This window comes from Aegilops tauschii, chromosome 7, assembly GCF_002575655.3.
Source record: "Aegilops tauschii subsp. strangulata cultivar AL8/78 chromosome 7, Aet v6.0, whole genome shotgun sequence".
Classification (NCBI taxonomy): Eukaryota; Viridiplantae; Streptophyta; class Magnoliopsida; order Poales; family Poaceae; genus Aegilops; species Aegilops tauschii.
The window spans coordinates 575,534,619-575,557,990 of NC_053041.3; the positions used below are offsets into that span (position 1 = coordinate 575,534,619).

Below are 23,372 nucleotides of genomic sequence, written 5' to 3' on the forward strand. Positions count from 1 at the left end.
ATGACTGTAAAACTTGCTATGAATGAATGAAAGAGCTCTCTTTCCCCTTCAAAAAAAAAGTTATCCCTTGGGGTGTTACAAAAAAAAAAAGAGTCATACCTTGGGCCAGGCCGCTTGTCTGACTCCACCCGCCCAGGGCTTCTGGGCCGTAATCGCGTGATAGCCGCCTCCCCATTCGCGTATCTGGCCCGTCACAGTACGACTATATATACCGGCAAGCGAAGCCGCCCTAGCCTTCCTCCCCTCACCCCTCCCATTCTCTCCGGGAGCGCCGCCGCTTCCTCATCCCCCAGACTCTCGCCTCTCGGCTCGGGAGGCGGAAGCGAAACCCCAAGGTGAGCCGGACCTCCGCTCTCCCCTTCCCCCCCAGCCCTCCTCGCTTCTCCGGTTGCTTGGCCTGCGCGTCGCTTCTCCGGTTGCTTGGCCTGCGCGTCGCTTCTCCGGCTGCTTAGCCTGCGCGTCGCTTCTCCGAAGTCCGTACTAAGCCGCTACCTAGTCGATGGATTGATTGATTTCCCCAGTTCAAGTCCCCTCGCTAGCCGGATGCGCTCCAGTTCCCTTCGCTGGATTCGTCGTCGTTCGTCTGTACTTTTACCTGTCCCCTAGCGCTTTAGATCTGCTGTTTTATTCGTCATGCTTGCTTGTTCCGGGGACCGATTTCGTTCTGTCGCGAGTAGATGCATCGACTGGTTTATGTGCGGCCCCTAAGGGCGCGGATCTGTCGTTCCGGTGCTGGTTTTGGCTATTTCGCCACGCTGTTTGTTCACGGGGTTAGTTAGTATATTAGGGTTTTTGCTCGCTTGCCTGTCTGTGGCACCTGGTCAGGTTTGTTCAGCTGCCTTTACATGCGTTCTGCATGAACTTCTCTGTGTGCATCAGCGTTTTATGTTATTTAGTTCAGCCATTCTGCATGAATTACTCTGACCGGACCATTTCGTTTATATGAGTATTTTCTGTGTGTTTTCCAAAGTCATCCCCATATATGGATGGTTGCACCTCTGCAGAGTTCAACTCAAATGACTGTTATGTGCCATTGTTTTTAGTGTTTATATGTTGGTAATTACATGATATTGCAGTGAACAGTTGTGCATAAAACTGTCATTCCGTTACAAGTCAACTTTTGCTCCATCCCATTTACCCAAGTCCAGCCTTAGTCTCTAATCATCTTATACGCTGTTTTGCAATTCCTACCTGATTTATTCTGGTGAAGTTTCTCTATGATCGATCCCTTTACAAGTTTCGCAGTCCTGTAAGTTCTTGAAGGTTTAGTAAGTGAATTGGTTACCGGTTTTGCTTCATAGTTGTGTAGCCCCTTCAATTGTGGAGCACCAGCTTTTGCATCTACACTTCTCATGATTTATTCATTTATTTCTTTAATTTTGGTTGGTCGTATTGCTTTGTGGCTATTACCCTCTGGACAGTTAAAATTTCAGGTCATGGTTTGTTGATGCTAGTGTTTGGTGAAGTATTTTTGTTTTATTATGCTAGGTTGTCCATATTATTTATTTTGCTTTACCGGGTATTGTTGGTTGAAGTGTTGTTTAAAGTATTAAGGTGGCAGTGTATATGACTTTTGGGTATAAAACTATATTAGTTGCAATTTTGAGTATTACTTAGACTTTTGGGTATACAACTATATTATATTGCTGTCAGATTTATTCACTTGATTCTTCTTAGATTCTGATAGCTTACTATTCTTTGAACAGGAACTATATTCCTGCCGTGACATTCAAACACAGTCAAGATGGTGAAGTTTACAGCGGAGGAGCTCCGCGGAATCATGGACAAGAAGAACAATATCAGAAACATGTCTGTTATTGCCCATGTAGATCACGGTATGTGCCTGAACAGTGACACTATCGAGTTCATTCAGTAGGATCTTGTTGATTGATTATTTTGTAGCCTGCTCATTCTACTGTAAGTCTAATAATTCTAAAAACTGAATCTCTTTGAATTGGTTAAATTTAATTAGCTGCTTTTGCATTGTTTTGAAATAATAACTAGTTTTCATCCCGGAAAACCGATTGATCCTATTCTTGGAATATACTGTTATGGTTTATTGTATGATTGATTTCTGCTTTAATAAGCTTAAATGTAACTGTTGGCACATCATCCCAGGGCTCAGAATCTCACCAGTTTGGTGCATGCTCATGTTAGTTGTTGATTGTATTACAATTTATAAGATCTTGAATTCATGCGGTTGTACTTAGTTACTTTTAAATTGATAGCCTGATATTTGTGTTGTTTGCAATGTCCCACTAGATTTTGTTTAACCATGTTACTAAATAGCTGGTTTGCCTTATGACCTTTTTATTTCTGGATTGTTTGAATGCACTGTACTGTTGTGTTCTACTTCCGTCTTTTAGGTTCATGTGTTGATTTGTAATTATATCGATTGTGTTCAACTGTCAAACAATATGTTTGCGCACTGTTCTCACAGATTATTTACATATTTGCAGGCAAGTCTACCCTTACGGATTCCCTTGTGGCAGCTGCTGGGATTATTGCCCAGGAAGTTGCTGGTGATGTTCGGATGACCGATACCCGTGCAGATGAGGCAGAGCGTGGTATCACAATCAAATCCACGGGTATCTCTCTTTTCTATCAGATGACTCCTGAATCACTCGAGATGTACAAGGGCGATCGCGATGGGGACGAATACCTGATCAACCTTATTGATTCACCTGGCCACGTTGACTTTTCTTCGGAGGTCACAGCTGCTCTTCGTATCACTGATGGAGCTTTGGTGGTTGTTGACTGTATTGAGGGTGTCTGTGTGCAGACTGAAACTGTGCTGCGCCAAGCTCTTGGTGAGAGGATTAGGCCAGTCCTTACTGTGAACAAGATGGACAGATGCTTCCTTGAGCTTCAGGTGGAAGGTGAGGAAGCATATCAGACTTTCTCCCGTGTTATCGAGAATGCCAATGTCATCATGGCAACATATGAAGATGTGCTCCTTGGTGATGTCCAAGTGTACCCAGAAAAGGGGACTGTTGCATTCTCTGCTGGTCTGCATGGGTGGGCTTTCACCCTTACAAACTTTGCTAAGATGTATGCCTCCAAGTTTGGAGTTGACGAGGCAAAGATGATGGAGAGGCTGTGGGGTGAGAACTTCTTTGACCCAGCCACAAAGAAATGGACCTCCAAGAACACTGGGACAGCTACCTGCAAGAGAGGTTTCGTTCAGTTCTGCTATGAGCCAATCAAGCAAATCATAGCCACCTGCATGAATGACCAGAAGGATAAGTTGTGGCCTATGTTGAAGAAGCTTGGAGTGACCATGAAGAATGATGAGAAGGACTTGATGGGCAAGGCTCTCATGAAGCGTGTGATGCAAACTTGGCTGCCTGCCAGTCGTGCTCTGCTTGAGATGATGATATTTCACCTCCCCTCTCCTTCAAAGGCCCAGAGGTATCGTGTGGAGAACTTATACGAGGGCCCCCTTGATGACATATATGCAAATGCTATCAGAAACTGTGACCCTGATGGTCCTCTTATGCTGTATGTCTCCAAGATGATTCCAGCATCTGACAAGGGTAGATTCTTTGCCTTCGGACGTGTTTTTGCCGGGAGGGTTGCAACTGGCATGAAGGTCCGTATCATGGGTCCCAACTTTGTTCCTGGCCAGAAGAAGGATCTGTATGTGAAGAGTGTCCAGCGTACTGTTATCTGGATGGGAAAGAAGCAAGAGTCTGTTGAGGATGTTCCCTGTGGTAACACTGTTGCTTTGGTTGGTTTGGATCAGTTCATCACAAAGAATGCAACCCTGACAAATGAGAAGGAAGTTGATGCCTGCCCAATCAGGGCAATGAAGTTCTCTGTGTCCCCTGTTGTGCGTGTTGCTGTTCAGTGCAAGGTGGCCTCTGATCTTCCCAAGCTTGTTGAGGGTTTGAAGCGTCTGGCAAAGTCAGATCCTATGGTTCTCTGTACCATTGAGGAGTCTGGTGAGCATATCATTGCTGGAGCTGGAGAGCTTCACCTTGAAATCTGTTTGAAGGATCTTCAGGATGACTTCATGGGTGGTGCTGAAATCATTGTTTCCCCTCCCGTTGTCTCCTTCCGTGAGACTGTTCTGGAGAAGTCCTGCCGTACTGTCATGAGCAAGTCCCCGAACAAGCACAACCGTCTTTACATGGAAGCTCGCCCCTTGGAGGAGGGACTGGCTGAGGCCATTGATGATGGTCGCATTGGCCCACGTGATGATCCTAAGGTGCGGTCCAAGATCCTGTCTGAGGAGTTTGGGTGGGACAAGGATCTTGCCAAGAAGATTTGGTGCTTTGGACCTGAGACGACTGGCCCCAACATGGTTGTCGACATGTGTAAGGGAGTGCAGTATCTTAATGAAATCAAGGACTCTGTTGTGGCTGGTTTCCAGTGGGCGTCAAAGGAAGGCGCGTTGGCTGAGGAGAACATGCGTGGCATTTGCTTTGAGGTCTGTGATGTTGTTCTCCACACTGATGCTATTCACAGGGGTGGTGGTCAGGTCATTCCCACGGCCAGGAGGGTCATTTATGCTTCTCAGCTGACTGCCAAGCCAAGGCTGCTGGAGCCTGTGTACCTGGTTGAGATCCAGGCCCCGGAGAATGCGCTTGGTGGTATCTATGGTGTTCTGAATCAGAAGAGAGGGCACGTGTTCGAGGAGATGCAGAGGCAAGGTACCCCGCTCTACAACATCAAGGCCTACCTCCCCGTCATTGAGTCCTTTGGGTTCTCAAGCACCCTGAGGGCCGCGACGTCCGGCCAGGCCTTCCCCCAGTGTGTGTTTGACCACTGGGACATCATGGCTTCTGATCCTTTGGACCCAGGCACCCAGTCGGCGACGCTCGTCACGGATATCCGCAAGAGGAAGGGCCTCAAGGAGCAGATGACCCCTCTATCCGATTTCGAGGACAAGCTCTAAATTTTTGGTGCTGTTATCCCTTACCTGGTCTTGTGTTGTTAAAGAGAGCTGCACTATTTTGTATCGATGAGTCTTGCTGTTATGACCTATTTGTCGTGATACTGGGAACTATGTTTTGATGTCTGGTGATGTAACGGATGTTTTACTTAGATTATCTATCTGTTGTCCACTGGTTCTTTTGCCCTTGTGCTTGATCTTTAGATTTGCCTGATTCTTAGTCGGTATAATCTTGCTTTCTCATGAAAAAGTTGCGTCACATTCTGGTCACTATTCTCGTTCGTTGACGATTTAGAAACTTTTTTGTTTGCATTATTTCCTCTATCCGAGCATGCAGCTTCTTTCCTCTAGGATTGGCGTTCTGTCACCTTGCGAGTCCCTCCATCCTCCCCTTCTGGCAGCCATGGTGTCTGTGTTCGGTGGCATGGTGGTTTGGATTTAGGTGAAGTTTTCTCCACGGCCAGTAAGGTGGCGCCCAGATCTGGTGGTCTCGTCGGTGGGGCATCTTCTTCCATGCCGGTGGTAAAGAGGCTGAGAGAAGGTTTACCCCCAGCCGGTTCCATGGCGAAGCTTAGACCCGTCTGATTTCACTCCCCCCCTTCCTAATCCCGTCGATTGCTTGTACAAGAGGACCCTCTGCTTAGCTCCTACTTCAAAAGCCATCATGGTGGTGGATAAGAGCATCTCCATGAGCCGCCCAACGCGGTGGCGCGCTAAAAACTACTTTGCAGCGTGCCCATCGCCTGCGGGCAGCGCTGGCTCCAGCAGCCGTGCTAAAATGCAGAGCGCGTGTAGCTCCAGCAACACGCAAAAATACAGCGCGCACGACTCGCCGATACATGCCATATGTTGCATTTTGGACACAAAATGAATTTCGAACATTCAAAATGCAATGAACATGGCATAAATAATTTCACACAAACAAGTTGATGACTAAAAGTGTCCACAAATTCAAATTCATGCCCACAAGATCATCCAACCAAGTTTAAAATGCAAACTAAGTTCATGACACAAACGAAAGGCACATCAACAATCAAGCCTCGTCCTCGTCTTCATCCTCATCTTCCTCCGATTCATCCGACTCCTCCGAAGACGATTCTTTCTCTTCCTCTTCATCATTCTCGTGCGCCGCATCATGTGAAGCTCGGACGGTGTTGGCAAGATCTTCAACGGCACCTTCATGGAAAGGTGTGTGAGGCACACCGGAAGACGTTCCGCCCATGGCGGCCAGAGGTGCACCCATGCCTCCCATGCCGGCCATGGCGCCCGGAGGTGCTCCAAAGCCACCCATGCCTCCCATGGTCTCCATGGTAGCTTCAAAGCCACCCATGTCTCTCATGCCACCAAGGCCACCGCCACCCATGGCGCGAATCATGGCTCTTTTTTGGATCAAGACTTCTTCACGGGTAAGATGACATACTCCTTTTGCGCCTCATTGAGGATAGATGTGTCCAAGAACACGTGCTTCTCCCAATCCAACAATCTAGATCGCTCCTCCATGCCCACCTTCCTCTCCTCGGCCGCCACCCTCCTTTCCTCGGCCGCGGCATCTTGGTTCCTTGCCATTTTCCTCACCCCGTTGGCTTTTTTTTCTTGCCTTCACAATAGCTTCCATAGCATTTTTGAGCTCATCATCTCCTTTCCTCTTTTTCTTTTCTTTTGCGTCTTTTTTGGTTCCATCCAGTCGTTTTTTGGCTTTGAGTATGAAACCGAGTTGGGTGTGGGGCTTCTCTTGCCGTCATCACTTGATGCCTCCTCCTCCTCATCATCATCCAACTCAATTGTTCACTTGCGTTTGTTGCTCAAATCCAAATCATCTATATCATCACGCTTCTTCCATTTCTCATCATCCTTCAATACGTCATAGCAATGAGGCAAGGTAAATGGCCTTCCTTTCTTGATCTACCCCTTCTTGGTCCTCTTCTCCTCTCCTTTGAACAAGTTTTGTGCAATATTGTACTACATGAAAACAAAACAAGTTAGCACTCAAACACCAACAACAAGCATGATGAACATGGATGAAATGACACTTACTCTATCATCATCATTAGTGCCACTTGGGTTCAACTTGTCAACCGCCTTTTGTGCGGCCGCCCACTTTTGACAATCCTTGTTGATTGTCGACCACCGGGAGCGAAGAGATCGAGCGGAGCGGTCAATTCCACTCTCGTTGCGTACATCAAAGTGTTCCTTCATCCGAAGGCAATAAGCATCTCTACTTTGGTCACCTCCAATGGATGGATCCCTCAACACTTGCAACGAAGTATTGCATAGTAAGATGTCTTCAACGTTAGTGTAATTGCCTCCTCTTCCTTTCGGTGCATCGACAATGCCCTCACCGTCCTCGTCCACCTCGAACTCATGGTCATCGAAATGCATGTCATTGGTTTGAGACCGATGCGAATTATTGGAGCCAACACCCATAGTTGACATGTATGCATCATCGTTGAGACTACAAAGTATATAGAACAATGCAAATAAGCTATCTATATGTATGCATTCAAAAAATAACAACAAAAAAAGTTGGGGAAATCTTCTACCTTTGGGGCATTTCCTCAAACACATTGTGCACGCCGTCCGCCGGCGCTTCAGTAGCCACCGTGCCCATCACACGCCCTTCAAGCTTCTTCCTCGACGCCTTCGAGGTGTCGGAGCCGTCCGCCGCCTTGTTCTTCTTCGTGGATGCCTTGCCCTTCTTCGGCGGCGCCGCATTTGGGAGCTTCGAGGAGGGGGGGGGGGGCACGTGGCTTCACGGCGGGCGCCGGCGCGACGCCACCCGCCGCCGAGGTCATCCGCGGCGGCATGAAGAGGCCGCGCGCGATGCCGATGCTCGGAGGAGCTCCGGTGGAGGCGAGGCCAAAGCTCCCCGCGCTAGGGTTTGCGGCGACGGCGGTGGAGGGGTCACGGAGCCGGAAAGGGGTGAGGGGGGTGCCGGCGCAGGCGTCCATCGGGTCAATTCACCGGAGCCGGCGCGTGCGGGGCGAAGGTGGCGTGGTGGAGAGAGTGCAGCGCGAGCGCTCGTGTGTGCCGCGCGCGGAAGCGAGCGCCCCAAATACATAGCGCGCGATGGCGATTCGGACCGCGCGCCTAACTCTATATGCCGTGCACGCGGTTATTGCGCGCCCGCTGGAGCCCCTCTACCAGTGGCGGAGCTTGAAAGAAATCTCAGGAGGGGCGAAGCTGCAAAGAAAAACCAAATACAAAATCATACGAACACAACAAGTTAGATATTGCAAATATCGAGAAACCAAGACAATTATATTGATCTTCTCCAGAGTAGCTTTACAAAATACATTTCTAATTTTAGTTATATATATAACCTACTCCATAACAAAAGGAACTATGCCAAAATACCATTTAACCATGGATCATTCGGTTCACTACAGCAAGACTGCACTACAGATTAGCTTTTCGTTTCTTTGCACCCTTAAAGTGCATAAGAACATCTTCATAGCTGTACTTCTCCGTGATTTCACTCTCTATTTTTACTAGCAAGCTATTGGCTAGATAATCATCTTCCATGGTATTACGTAGCCTTGTCTTAATGATCTTTAAGGTTGAGAATGCTCGCTCGGCACTTGCTGTAGAAACTGGAAGAGTTAGAAGCAATCACAACAATCGATCAATCAAATTGTAGATAGAATGTCTCCCTGTCTCGAAAAGATATCGACAAAGATTTGTTAAGGTTGACACATTTTTCAACTCTTTGTCATTGGAGGCATCCACAACAAAGTGTTTTAGTTGCTGCTCCAATCCATAGATTTCCTGTTGGGTGAAATCAGCTGGATAATATTTCTTCACTAACTCACAAATATCATCAGCTTTGAAAGATCTGAATTTATTTTTAGGTATCAGGGTAGCACTAGTGGTCAATAGATCCAGTACCTTGTCATTGGACCTGAATTATAATTCATGTAGCTGAGTATCAAGTGTTGCACGAAATACTTCCACCAGGAAATAATGCTCCTTAGTAAAATGATCTGGTTGGCGACGAGCACGACCACCACGCATAATGTAAGTTTCTCCCAGATCTGGAATATCAATGGAATGATTTACACAGAACTCAACAACCCTATCAAAAAAGGCCTCCCAACCATCATCTGATCTCATTTCATCAAGAAGAACCTTTGTTGTGAACACTAGACGCATGGCATTTACTATGTCCTGTGATTTCTTTTGCAAGCAAAGCTTGACCAAGATCTTTAGTTATCTCCAATATTTCTTCCATCAGACATAAGACAAATATGAACTCAAAAGAGGACAAATAGTTGAAAGCAGTGTCTCCATCTGCACGAACTGAGCCAGCTGACCCATCGGATGCTATATTTTGAAGCACTGAATTTACTGCATTAAACATTTTCTTCAGGCTGGATATAGAACCTAAGTGAGACCCCCATCTAGTGTCTCCGGGTCTTTTTAGTGTGCAGATCTGGTTTGCCCCTGTACCAGTTTCAATGTCATCAATAGCTAGTAACCGAGCTAGTTCCTCCAACTGGGCATCATGAAGCTCATCATGGCGCTTTGCAGAGGAGTCAACGGTGTTTACAATAAAAAGAAGTTTCTGAAAGAATTGAGCAACGGTGACCACTTCCTTCGATGCAGACACTAGCGCAAGTTGCAAGCGATGAGCATAGCAGTGGACATAATACGCATATGGACATTCTCTAAGAAAAATAGCTTGCAAGCCATTGAACTCCCCCTCATATTACTAGCCCCGTCGTACCCCTGCCCACGAAGGTTCTGAACATCAAAAGCATGTTTGGATAACAAAGAACTCAATACCTCTTTAAGTGTTGCGGCTTTGGTGTTCGTCACATGTATCAAGGCAAAGAACCGCTCTTGCAATATACGATATTCATCAACAAATCTGGGAACCAATGCCATCTGCTCTCTTTTTGCTACATCACATGTCTCGTCCACTAGAATAGAAAACTTAGAATCCCTGATCTCTTCACGGATATGTTTCCTAACTTTCAATGCATAAATGCCCAAAATCTCTTGTTGGATTTCATGCGATGTGTACTTTGAACTGTATGGAGCATTCTCCAAAATAACTTCAGCAATCTCATGATTGAATTCTGCAAGGAGCTTCAACAATTCAATAAAGTTCCCTGTGTTCTTTGACCCTGGAGTTTCATCATGGCCTCTAAATGCACAAGATTGTGATGTAAGCCACTTAACAGCTGCAATTGATACTTTCACCCTTAGCTGGTTTCTTTCTATATCCCTTTGGTTGCCCACTGCTACAACATTTTCTAAATGGCCTTGCTAATTCAAGAAGTCATGGCATGCTTTGGTTGCATTGTTATGTTCAGAGCAAGGTTCAGAACCTATGTGGTTTAAGAAAGCACATTTCTTTCCATCATGGACCTTCTTCCAATTTACAAATCCTCGCACTGTAAAGACATCTGAACCACCTCTCTTGTTTTTGTTTTTGTCGAACAAGAAACAATAGAAGCAATATGTATGCACGATGACTGTCCTCCGAGTACTCCAACTGATACGTCTCCAACGTATCTATAATTTTTGATTGTTCCATGCTATATTATATTCTGTTTTGGACATTATTGGGCTTTATTATACACTTTTATATTATTTTTGGGACTAACCTATTAACCGGAGGCCCAACCCAGAATTGCTGTTTTTTGCCTATTTCAGAGTTTCGCAGAAAAAGAATATCAAACGGAGTCCAAACGGAATGAAACCTTCGGGAACGTGATTTTCGGAACGAACGTGATCCAGAGGACTTGGACCCTACGTCAAGACATCAACCAGGAGGGCACGAGGTAGGGGGGCGTGCCTACCCCCCTGGGCGCGCCCTCCACCCTCGTGGGCCCCACGTTGCTCCACCGACATACTTCTTCCTCCTATATATATACCCACGTACCCCCAAACTACCAGATACGGAGCCAAAAACCTAATTCCACCGCCGCAACCTTCTGTACCCGTGAGATCCCATCTTGGGGCCTTTTCCGGAGCTCCGCCGGAGGGGGCATCGATCACGGAGGGCTTCTACATCAACACCACAGCCTCTCCGATGATGTGTGAGTAGTTTACCTCAGACCTTCGGGTCCATAGTTATTAGCTAGATGGCTTCTTCTCTCTTTTTGGATCTCAATACAATGTTCTCCCCCTCTCTTATGGAGATCTATTCGATGTAATCTTCTTTTGCGGTGTGTTTGTTGAGACCGATGAATTGTGGGTTTATGATCAAGTTTATCTATGAACAATATTTGAATCTTCTCTGAATTCTTTTATGTATGATTGGTTATCTTTGCAAGTCTCTTCGAATTATCAGTTTGGTTTGGCCTACTTGATTGATCTTTCTTGCAATGGGAGAAGTGCTTAGCTTTGGGTTCAATCTTGCGGTGTCCTTTCCCAGTGACAGTAGGGGCAGCAAGGCACGTATTGTATTGTTGCCATCGAGGATAACAAGATGGGGTTTATATCATATTGCATGAGTTTATCCCTCTACATCATGTCATCTTACTTAAAGCGTTACTCTGTTCTTATGAACTTAATACTCTAGATGCATGCTGGATAGCGGTCGATGTGTGGAGTAATAGTAGTAGATGCAGGCAGGAGTCGGTCTACTTGTCTCGGACGTTATGCCTATATACATGATCATACCTAGATATTCTCATAACTATGCTCAATTCTGTCAATTGCTCAACAGTAATTTGTTCACCCACCGTAATACTTATGCTCTTGAGAGAAGCCACTAGTGAAACCTATGGCCCCCGGGTCTATTTTCCATTATATTAATCTTCCAACACTTAGCTATTTTTATTGCCTTTTACTTTTACTTTGCATCTTTATCATAAAAATACTAAAAATATTATCTTATCATATCTATCAGATCTCACTCTCGTAAGTGACCGTGAAGGGATTGACAACCCCTTTATTGCGTTGGTTGCGAGGATTTATTTGTTTGTGTAGGTGCGAGGGACTTGTGCGTGGCCTCCTACTGGATTGATACCTTGGTTCTCAAAAACTGAGGGAAATACTTACGCTACTTTGCTGCATCACCCTTTCCTCTTCAAGGGAAAACCAACGCAGTGCTCAAGAGGTAGCAAGAAGGATTTCTGGCGCCGTTGCCGGGGAGTCTATGCAAAAGTCAACATACCAAGTATCCATCACAAACCCTTATCTCCCGCATTACATTCTTTGCCATTTGCCTCTCGGTTTCCTCCCCCCACTTCACCCTTGCCGTTTTATTCTCCCTCTCTTTTTCGTTCGCCTCTTTTTCGCTCGCTCGTGTGTTGGATTGCTTGCTTGTCACGATGGCTCAAGATAATACTAAGTTGTGTGAATTTACCAATACCAACAATAATGATTTTCTTAGCACTCCGATTGCTCCTCTTACCGATACTGAATCTTGTGAAATCAATGCTGCTTTGTTGAATCTTGTCATGAAAGATCAATTCGCCGGCCTTCCTAGTGAAGATGCCGCTACCCATCTAAATAGCTTCGTTGATTTGTGTGATATGCAAAAGAAGAAAGATGTGGATAATGATATTGTTAAATTGAAGCTATTTCCTTTTTCGCTTAGAGATCGTGCTAAAGCTTGGTTTTCATCTTTGCCTAAAAATAGTATTGATTCTTGGAATAAGTGCAAAGATGCTTTTATCTCTAAGTATTTTCCTCCCGCTAAGATCATCTCTCTTAGAAACAATATTATGAATTTTAAGCAACTTGACCATGAACATGTTGCACAAGCTTGGGAGAGGATGAAATTAATGATACGTAATTGTCCTACACATGGTTTGAATTTATGGATTATCATACAATTTTTTTATGCCGGATTGAATTTTGCTTTTAGAAATCTTTTAGATTCGGCCGCGGGAGGCACTTTTATGGAAATCACTTTAGGAGAAGCTACTAAACTCCTAGATAATATTATGGTTAATTATTCTCAATGGCACACTGAAAGATCTACTAATAAAAAAGTGCATGCGATAGAAGAAATTAATGTTTTGAGTGGAAAGATGGATGAACTTATGAAATTATTTGCTAATAAAAATGTTTCTTCTGATCCTAATGATATGCCTTTGTCTACTTTGATTCAGAATAATAATGAATCTATGGATGTGAATTTTGTTGGTAGGAATAATTTTGGTAACAACGCGTATAGAGGAAACTTTAATCCTAGGCCTTATCCTAGTAATTCCTCTAATAATTATGGTAATTCCTACAACAATTCTTATGGGAACTTTAATAAGATGCCTTCTGAATTTGAGACTAGTGTTAAGGAGTTTATGAATTCGCAAAAGAATTTCAATGCTTTGCTTGAGGAAAAATTGCTTAAAGTTGATGAATTGGCTAGGAGCGTTGATAGAATTTATCTTGATGTTGATTCTTTGAAACTTAGATCTATTCCACAAAAGCATGATATCAACGAGTCTCTCAAAGCCATGAGAATTTCCATTGATGAGTGCAAAGAGAGAACCGCTAGGATGCGTGCTAAGAAAGATTGCTTTATGAAAGCGTGTTCTTCTAATTTCTATGAAAATAAAGATGAAGATCTAAAAGTTATTGATGTGTCCCCTATTAAATCTTTTTTTTGCAATATGAATCTTGATAATGATGGGACTGAATATGATCCACCTTTACCTAGAAGGCGTTCCAAAAATTCGGAGTTTTTAGATCTTGATGCAAAAATTGGTAAAAGTGGGATTGAAGAGATCAAAACTCTGGATATCAATGAACCCACTATTTTGGATTTCAAGGAATTTAATTATGATAATTGCTCTTTGATAGATTGTATTTCCTTGTTGCAATCCGTGCTAAATTCTCCACATGCTTATAGTCAACATAAAGCTTTTACTAAACATATCGTAGATGCGTTAATGCAATCTTACGTAGAAAAACTTGAGTTGGAAGTTTCTATCCCTAGAAAACTTTATGATGAGTGGGAACCTACTATTAAAATGAAAATTAAGGATCATTAGTTCTATGCTTTATGTGATTTGGGTGCTAGTGTTTCCATGATCCCAAAAACTTTGTGCGATTTGCTAGGTTTCCGTGATTTTGAAGATTGCTCTTTAAATCTGCACCTTGCGGATTCTACCATTAAGAAACCTATGGAAAGAATTAATGATGTTCTTATTATTGCAAATAGGAATTATGTGCTCGTAGATTTTGTTGTTCTTGATATAGATTGCAATCCTTCATGTCCTATTATTCTTGGTAGACCTTTCCTTAGAACGATTGGTGCAATTATTGATATGAAGGAAGGAAATATTAGATTCCAATTTCCGTTAAGGAAAGGCATGGAACACTTTCCTACAAAGAAAATAAAATTACCATATGAATCTATCATGAGAGCCACTTATGGATTGCCTACCAAAGATGGCAATACCTAGGTCTATCCTTGCTATTATGCCTAGCTAGGGGCGTTAAATGATAGCGCTTGTTGGGAGGCAACCCAATTTTATTTTTATTTATTTTGCTTTTTGATTCTATTTAGGAATAAATATTTTATCTAGCCTCTGGTTATATTTATTTTTATGTTTTAATTAGTGTTTGTGCCAAGTTTAACCTATAGGATCTTCTTGGATGATAGTTATTTGATCTTGCTGAAAATTGCAGAAACTTTCTGTTCACGAAAATAATTGTTAAAAACCACCAGAACGTGATAAAATATTGATTCAAATTTCTGCTGATCAAGAAACAAATTTTCTAGGTCGTCCTATTTTGGCTGAATTTTTGGAGTTCCAGAAGTTTGCGTTAGTTACAGATTACTACAGACTGTTCTGTTTTTGACAGATTCTGTTTTTCGTGTGTTGTTTGCTTATTTTGATGAATCTATGGCTAGTAAAATAGTTTATAAACTATAGAGAAGTTATAATACAGTAGGTTTAACACCAATATAAATAAAGAATGAGTTCATTACAGTACCTTGAAGTGGTGTTTTGTTTTCTTTCGCTAACGGAGCTCACGAGATTTTCTGTTAAGTTTTGTGTTGTGAAGTTTTCAAGTTTTGGGTAAAAGATTTGATGGATTATGGAACAAGGAGTGGCAAGAGCCTAAGCTTGGGGATGACCATGGCACCCCAAGATAATCTAAGGACACCAAAAAGCCAAAGCTTGGGGATGCCCCGGAAGGCATCCCCTCTTTCGTCTACTTCCATCGGTAACTTTACTTGGAGCTATATTTTTATTCACCACATGATATGTGTTTTGCTTGGAGCGTCTTGTATGATTTGAGTCTTTGCTTTTTATTTTACCACAATCATCTTTGCTGGACACACCTTTTGAGAGTGACACACATGATTCGGAATTTATTAGAATACTCTATGCGCTTCACTTAAATCTTTTGAGCTATATAGTTTTTGCTCTAGTGCTTCACTTATATCTTTTAGAGCACGATGGTGGTTTTGTTTTATAGAAACTATTATTCTCTCATGCTTCACTTATATTATTTTGAGAGTCTTAAACAGCATGGTAATTTGCTTAAACTGGGAAATTAATCCTAATATGCCAGGTATTCAAGACTAGTAAAAACTTTCTTATGAGTGTGCTGAATATTAAGAGAAGTTTGATGCTTGATGATTGTTTTGAGATATGGAGGTAGTGATATTAAAGTTGTGCTAGTTGAGCAGTTGTGAATTTGAGAAATACTTGTGTTGAAGTTTGCAAGTCCCGTAGCATGCACGTATGGTGAACATTATGTAACAAATTTGAAACATGAGGTGTTCTTTGATTGTCCTCCTTATGACTGGCGGTCGGGGACGAGCGATGGTCTTTTCCTACCAATCTATCCCCCTAGGAGCATGCGCGTAGTGCTTGGTTTTTGATGACTTGTAGATTTTTGCAATAAGTATGTGAGTTCTTTATGACTAATGTTGAGTCCATGGATTATACGCACTCTTACCCTTCCATCATTGCTAGCCTCTTCGGTACTGTGCATTGCCCTTTCTCACATTGAGAGTTGGTGCAAACTTCGCCGGTGCATCCAAACCCGTGATATGATACGCTCTTTCACACATAAACCTCCTTATATCTTCCTCAAAACAGCCACCATACCTACCTATTATGGCATTTCCATAGCCATTCCGAGATATATTGCCATGCAACTTTCCACCGTTTTGTTTATTATGACACGCTCATCACTGTCATATTGCTTTGCATGATCATGTAGTTGACATCGTATTTGTGGCAAAACCACCGTTCATAATTTTTCATACATGTCACGCTTGATTCATTGCTATCCCGGTATACCACCGGAGGCATTCATATAGAGTCATACTTTGTTCTAGTATCGAGTTGTAATCATTGAGATGTAAATAAATAGAAGTGTGATGATCGTCATTCATAGAGCATTGTCCCAAAAAAAAAGAGAGAGAGAAAGGCCAAAAAAAGAAGGAAAAAAGAAGAAAAAAGGGACAATGCTACTATCCTTTTTTTCCATACTTGTGCTTCAAAGTAGCACCATGATCTTCATGATAGAAAGTCTCTTGTTTTGTCACTTTCATATACTAGTGGGAATTTTTCATTATAGAACTTGGCTTGTATATTCTAACAATGGGCTTCCTCAAATGCCCTAGGTCTTCGTGAGCAAGCAAGTTGGATGTACACCCACTTAGTTTCTTTTGTTGAGCTTTCATGCATTTATAGCTCTAGTGCATCCGTTGCATGGCAATCCCTACTCCTTGCATTAACATCAATCCATGGGCATCTCCATAGCTCATTGATTAGCCGCGTTGATGTGAGACTTTCTCCTTTTTTGTCTTCTCCACATAACCCCCATCATTATATTCTATTCCACCCATAGTGCTATATCCATGGCTCACGCTCATGTATTGCGTGAAGGTTGAAAAAAGATTGAGATTACTAAAGTATGAAACAATTGCTTGGCTTGTCATCGGGGTTGTGCACTTGTGTGACGGAAATGGAGCATGACTAAACTATATGATTTTGTAGGGATGAACTTTCTTTGGCCATGTTATTTTCAGAGGACATAATTGCTTAGTTAGTATGCTTGAAGTATTATTACTTTTATGTCAATATTAAACCTTTATCTTGAATCTTTTGGATCTGAATATTCATACCACAATTAGGAGAATTACATTCAAATTATGCCAAGTAGCATTCCACATCAAAAATTCTGTTTTTATCATTTACCTACTCGAGGACGAGCAAGAATTAAGCTTGGGGATGCTTGATACGTCTCCAACGTATCTATAATTTTTGATTGTTCCATGCTATATTATATTCTTTTTTGGACATTATTGGCTTTATTATACACTTTTATATTATTTTTGGGACTAACCTATTAACCGGAGGCCCAGCCCAGAATTGCTGTTTTTTTGCCTATTTCAGAGTTTCGCAGAAAAAGAATATCAAACGGAGTCCAAATGGAATGAAACCTTCGGGAACGTGATTTTCGGAACGAACGTGATCCAAAGGACTTGGACCCTACGTCAAGACATCAACCAGGAGGGCACGAGGTAGGGGGGCGTGCCTACCCCCTGGGCGCGCCTTCCACCCTCGTGGGCCCCACGTTGCTCCACCGACATACTTCTTCCTCCTATATATACCCACGTACCCCCAAACTACCAGATACGGAGCCAAAAACCTAATTCCACCGCCGCAACCTTCTGTATCCGTGAGATCCCATCTTGGGGCCTTTTCCGGAGCTCCGCTGGAGGGGGCATCGATCACGGAGGGCTTCTACATCAACACCACAGCCTCTCCGATGATGTGTGAGTAGTTTACCTCAGACCTTCGGGTCCATAGTTATTAGCTAGATGGCTTCTTCTCTCTTTTTGTATCTCAATACAATGTTCTCCCCCTCTCTTGTGGAGATCTATTCGATGTAATCTTCTTTTGCGGTGCGTTTGTTGAGACCGATGAATTGTGGGTTTATGATCAAGTTTATCTATGAACTTGAATCTTCTCTGAATTCTTTTATGTATGATTGGTTATCTTTGTAAGTCTCTTTGAATTATCAGTTTGGTTTGGCCTACTAGATTGATCTTTCTTGCAATGGGAGAAGTGCTTAGCTTTGGGTTCAATCTTGCGGTGTCCTTTCCCAGTGACAGTAGGGGCAGCAAGGCACGTATTGTATTGTTGCCATCGAGGATAACAAGATGGGGTTTATATCATATTGCATGAGTTTATCCCTCTACATCATGTCATCTTACTTAAAGCGTTACTCTATTCTTATGAACTTAATACTCTAGATACATGCTGGATAGCGGTCGATGTGTGGAGTAATAGTAGTAGATGCAGGAAGGAGTCGGTCTACTTGTCTCGAACGTTATGCCTATATACATGATCATACCTAGATATTCTCATAACTATGCTCAATTCTGTCAATTGCTCAACAGTAATTTGTTCACCCACCGTAATACTTATGCTCTTCCCACCGTAATACTTATGCTCTTGAGAGAAGCCACTAGTGAAACCTATGGCCCCCGGGTCTATTTTCCATTATATTAATATTCCAACACTTAGCTATTTTTATTGCCTTTTACTTTTGCTTTGCATCTTTATCATAAAAATACCAAAAATATTATCTTATCATATCTATCAGATCTCACTCTCGTAAGTGACCGTGAAGGGATTGACAACCCCTTTATTGCGTTGGTTGCGAGGATTTATTTGTTTGTGTAGGTGCGAGGGACTCGTGCGTGGCCTCCTACTGGATTGATACCTTGGTTCTCAAAAACTGAGGGAAATACTTACGCTACTTTGCTGCATCACCCTTTCCTCTTCAAGGGAAAACCAACGCAGTGCTCAAGAGGTAGCACCAACCATGATGGGAAATCCTTGAACCAGTCATACTTAAAGCGCCGTTTGCGACCTTCTGGACCATAAGCTTTGTAATTCTTCAAACGGGGCTGCATAATACCAAGCTTCAAATATGCTCACCGCACATCGTCTCTTTGATTAGGTGGATATTGCCAAATATGTGGACGTAGTGCTGGATCCCGCTGCAAGAATTCAATCCCTTGAAAGAGTACTTCATCTGTTTGAGTTTGATGGCTCTGTCCTTGATGTTGAGGCATCGAAGGATGTGGTCTGTGTTGCTCAAATTCGAGCAATAGCAGAGGAGGCTGAACACAGTCCGTTGGCTGAACAAGCATTACTTCAGTTGTTGTTGGCTCATCAGGTGAATTACGTCTCTTTCTTTTGAAAAATGCAGCAATCGTTTCCCCCTTAAGCATCACTGCCTCCCTCTCACTGTAAAGAACATTTTTTATTCAGTAAAAAATGCAACTGAATAAATCCATGGCGAGATGACCTAATTAGAATTTTCCTCAACCAAGGTGAAATAAGATTCAGAATTAAAACAATTGAACTTTCTACAATTTGCAGAGGGGAGATATAGAGAGAGACAACTGGAGAGAGATCCAGCAAGGGCAGCTGCTCACCGGCTCACTGAGGCACCACAGGGAAGGAGGCTGGAGTGGAGGAGTGGAGGAGTGGATGCAGCAGCGGCTAGCCCTAGCCGGCCGCCCGCCAGCGGCCAGCGATCACCCCCATGCGGCCTCGCCAGCAAGCCACAACGGCCAGTCTGCCGGACGAAGGCGCGGCGGCACCCCCACACTCAGGCGTCCGTGGTCGCAAGCAACAGTAGGTCAAAGGGGAAATGGATTAGGTCGCTGGATTCGTTCTACAGGGTAACAGGGCTCCAGGCAACGAAGACTACTAGTACTAGTTGATAAATGGGCCTCTGGTTGTGGGCTGTATGTAAAACATATAGGGGTGGTAAAAAAATTCGTTTTTGCTGGGGGGGCGATGGCCCAGGTTCGCCCCCACGTAGCTCCGCCACTGCCCCCTACTGATTGCGCGCGCGCTAAAAAAGACAAATTTGCGGCGCGACACTTATTTAGCGCGACTGTTGGATATGCTCTAAGAAGATGGGGGAGAACCGGAGAAGGGAGATGGAAGCTGCAGACGAGGTTGGTGTTCTTTATCGAGGTCTTTGTGGTAGAGCTACGACGCACGCCGGCTGCCACCCTCCACCGCCTCACAATCGACTCTTCTAGCTGAAGGGCGACCACTATTATTCCTCTTGGCCTTGATGCCCAAGGGGAGGTACTGCAACTCTGGTGTGGCGGTATCAGTGGTCTCAATTCTCAGGCATGCGCCGCTTCCGAAATAGAGCTATGAAGGTCCCGTCATCCCAAGTGGCTTAGTCCCTGGCGATGGCGAGACTGGAACCATGAAGGAGTTGTCTTGCACCCAATCGTGTTTTCTCTTCTCTATTGGGGTTCCTCTTTGCAGTCACAGACTAAGTTGAATTTTTGATTCTCTTGGAGGCCTAAATGTAAAGTGTGCAGATGCTTATCTAATGGAAAAGTCTGGCGGATCCTCTGTTAAAAAAAGATACCGACTGCCCGCTGAGCTTCACTATACAATAGATAAATTGTGTATACCTTCTCCGGACCAACCCCTGTGCGTACCTGACGCGTATTGCTGTCATGTGTCCAAGTTGTTGATGCCACGCCGGCCTAGAACACCCCCTTTGCATCAAAAGCTCCCAGGGTTGGCTTGGCTCCAATGTCATCGACTCATCCTCCCCAACTCCAACGCGCCGTAAATGGTTTGGTGGCCGCTAATGATGAGAAAATAATTTGGTCGTCGCTGTTGGCGTCGAGTGTCGGCGGCCAGACGAAGACTGTGTCATCGGCATGCTCCTCCTCCTCTGCGTCCTCATCGACATGCTGCTTGGCAACTGGACCAACTTCAAGACAACGTCTCTTGTGCAGCGTGCTCGGCAGCAAGAAGAAGGTTGTGTGCAGGAGTACTGCCCCAAAAGATGAGGTGATGTTGGAGTGGAGTCGTGGGAGCGAGTGAGCTTCGAAGGTGTAGGGGCTGTTTGGTTCAAGGCCTAGGAGTGCCACATTTTTCCACACATCTTTTGCCACACTTGCCTAAGGTTAGTTTTTCAAAATGAGAGCCACAAGTTGGCAAGCCTAAGGGAATCTTGCCACACTTTTTGAGTGTATGTCATGTGGGGCCCTAGTGTGGCAAAAAGTATATTGCCTAAGGTAAGGCTTGAACCAAACACCCTCCTAAGTTGGTCAAAGTTGCCTAACTTTAGGTGTGGCAACATGTGGCAATCATAGTCACAAACCAAACAGCTTCTGTCCCAGGCGACCATGGAATCAACAAATTGGACACGTGGCAACAACCCATGTGAGGTAGGAGTTAGTTTGGAGACTGTATGCACATGGCCCAAATTTTGGTCACATGTTAGGGCATCTCCAACGCTATCCTTATATTTGGACACACTATTCATCCACGGGCCACGTCAAATCCGGACAACAATGGTGGGCCAGGCGGACCTAAGGGGCAAACCACAGGGGCTGTGAGGACATGTGGTCCAACTGACAGTGGGACAAGCCGATCTCCGCATGATGTCTACAAGGTTAGTTCCAATTCGTAGAAAAACGGATATGCAAAGTAGTCAGCAAATGTTTAGAGGATTGCATTGGATGGCAAAAAGTGTTCGGACCACGTGGTCTGGATCTCTATGTAAGCTTTGCATTACCGCTTTGGAGATTCCCTTAGACTGTATCATTTTTGCAGAGATAACCCTTCACTTTATAAAATCAACCCATACTTCACATCGTTTACTCCCACTAGCAAACCTTTGTTCTTATCTTTTTTGGTTAAAACATAAAAAAGTAATATATTTTGAATTGAATGTTCGATTATGGATCCGTTTTGACCGTCATCTTGGTCTTGATGAGATCTTTGAAACAAAATAATAGTTGAATATTTTCGAAAAATAATTTTCTTGCTTAAACTATACTCGAAACTTGATGTGCTGGTCATAAGCATGTACATGCTCGGGAAGGGAAGGCAGATATTTATCACCAACAAGCTACAAAGCATACAAATCTTACAAATGTTGTAGTCAAGTTTCAGAAAGCAAAATAATGATAATTTTTTTAAACATATACTACATTGATCTTGTTTTAAAGTTCTAAAAAAAACAGAGATGGCAGTCAAAACAATTGGTTCAAAAATATTTGACCCCATTTTGTTTGGACAAAAATAATAAACAAACACAATTGTTGATGGGAGAGTGAGATCGTGACATATGGAGTGCGGGTTGATTACCAACTATCAATTTCTTAGGTCAGACCGTGTCCCTCTACCCAATGGCTTATTTAGCACCTGTGCATTTCGTGCATGAATTAGACCGGTGCACTTGATACATCCACAGTGGGAGGGTTGTGTGCACATCAAGAATCAGGAGTCGATTAAAAAGAGTACATATATATTCGTAAATCCACCCAGTAAGAGCATTTACAAGCGTACTTAGCAAAAGTGAGCTCCTAAATGTCCGCGGATGCGTTCACGGACAGCCCCGGTCATCCCTCATTTCTCACACATTGTAACCACATTCGCCATTTTCAAATCCTCATTTTTATGCAACGTCCAGCAACATCCATTTGATGTACATATATAAAATAAACTAGCAAACTGGTTACTCGTCATCGATGACCTCCTTGCCGGAGCCGCCGGCCTCGTCGTCATTGGCGGCCCGGCGAAATGCCGACTCCTCGTCCTAGTCTTCCTCATCCGTGAAAAGCTGCTCAAGCTTCACGCCCGCCTCGTGGATGAAGCGGCGGTTCGCCGCCACCTTCGCCTCAGACTGGATGAACTCGAGGATGGCCTGCTGCTCCATCGTCTCCTTCGCTTGGGCGAGCTTGAACTCCACCAACGCTTCCCCCATTGCTCAACTCGGCCTGCTCCAGCATTGACGCCACCTCCTCCTCGTCTGACGTAAGCTCCTCCTCCTCCCACACCTCCGCCTCTTCCATCTCCTCGTCTAGCACCTCCTCCTCCGGGGAGTTTGGAGGCAGGCCAACCACAATGCGCGCGGTGCGGTGTGACTCAACGACGCGCATCTTCACCTGGATCTCCACCCGACGCTCCGGAGTCAGCAACTTGTAGTACATCACCATGGTGCGGACCATGGCGGCTGGCAGATGGCGAGCTCAAATTGGAGGTGGAAGAGGAAGAGGAGGGAGCAGCGGCGGTGTGGATGGAAGCAAGAGGAGGAGAATGGCGACGAGGCTAGGGTTGCCTCGCCGTTCGGCTTAAATAGCCGGGCTTGACCTCTCGGGCGGCGCACCAGAGCGGCTCATGAATGCGTCCTCACTGAATTGGAGGAGAAGACACGTGACTTTCTACATGGCCCCGGCTGTCAGTCTTACATATCGGGCACGTCCGGGTCTCTTCATATCTGTCCCATATGTAGATTGGGTTTGAGATGTGCCGGATAACCCGGACATAAAGGGCCGGTTTAAGAGGCTAGTTGGATGGCAATTTCGTGACCGGGTCGTGGATGTATAGATAGGATTTGAGGGATTCAATTGTAGAGGTAATCTTAGATGCAAAATAAATAAATAAATTGTAGAGGTAATCTCCCATAAGTTTAGCATTTTCCTGACAACGACATGTGCGAAAGGCGGAGGTGAAGCAAGTAGCCATCCGCCACTCCACAT

The 23,372-nt window shown here is 44.2% G+C and overlaps 1 protein-coding gene across 1 annotated transcript; it reads left to right on the forward strand.

The window, feature by feature from the left end:
- The first annotated feature begins 207 nt into the window (after nucleotides 1–207).
- Nucleotides 208–5,076, forward strand: LOC109742430 (elongation factor 2). The gene is made up of 3 exons (XM_020301512.3): nucleotides 208–335; nucleotides 1,707–1,835; nucleotides 2,460–5,076. Exons 2-3 carry the CDS (start codon nucleotides 1,745–1,747, stop codon nucleotides 4,898–4,900), a joined length of 2,532 nt encoding a protein of 843 aa, XP_020157101.1. The 5' UTR covers nucleotides 208–335; nucleotides 1,707–1,744; the 3' UTR covers nucleotides 4,901–5,076.
- The last annotated feature ends 18,296 nt before the right edge of the window (nucleotides 5,077–23,372 follow it).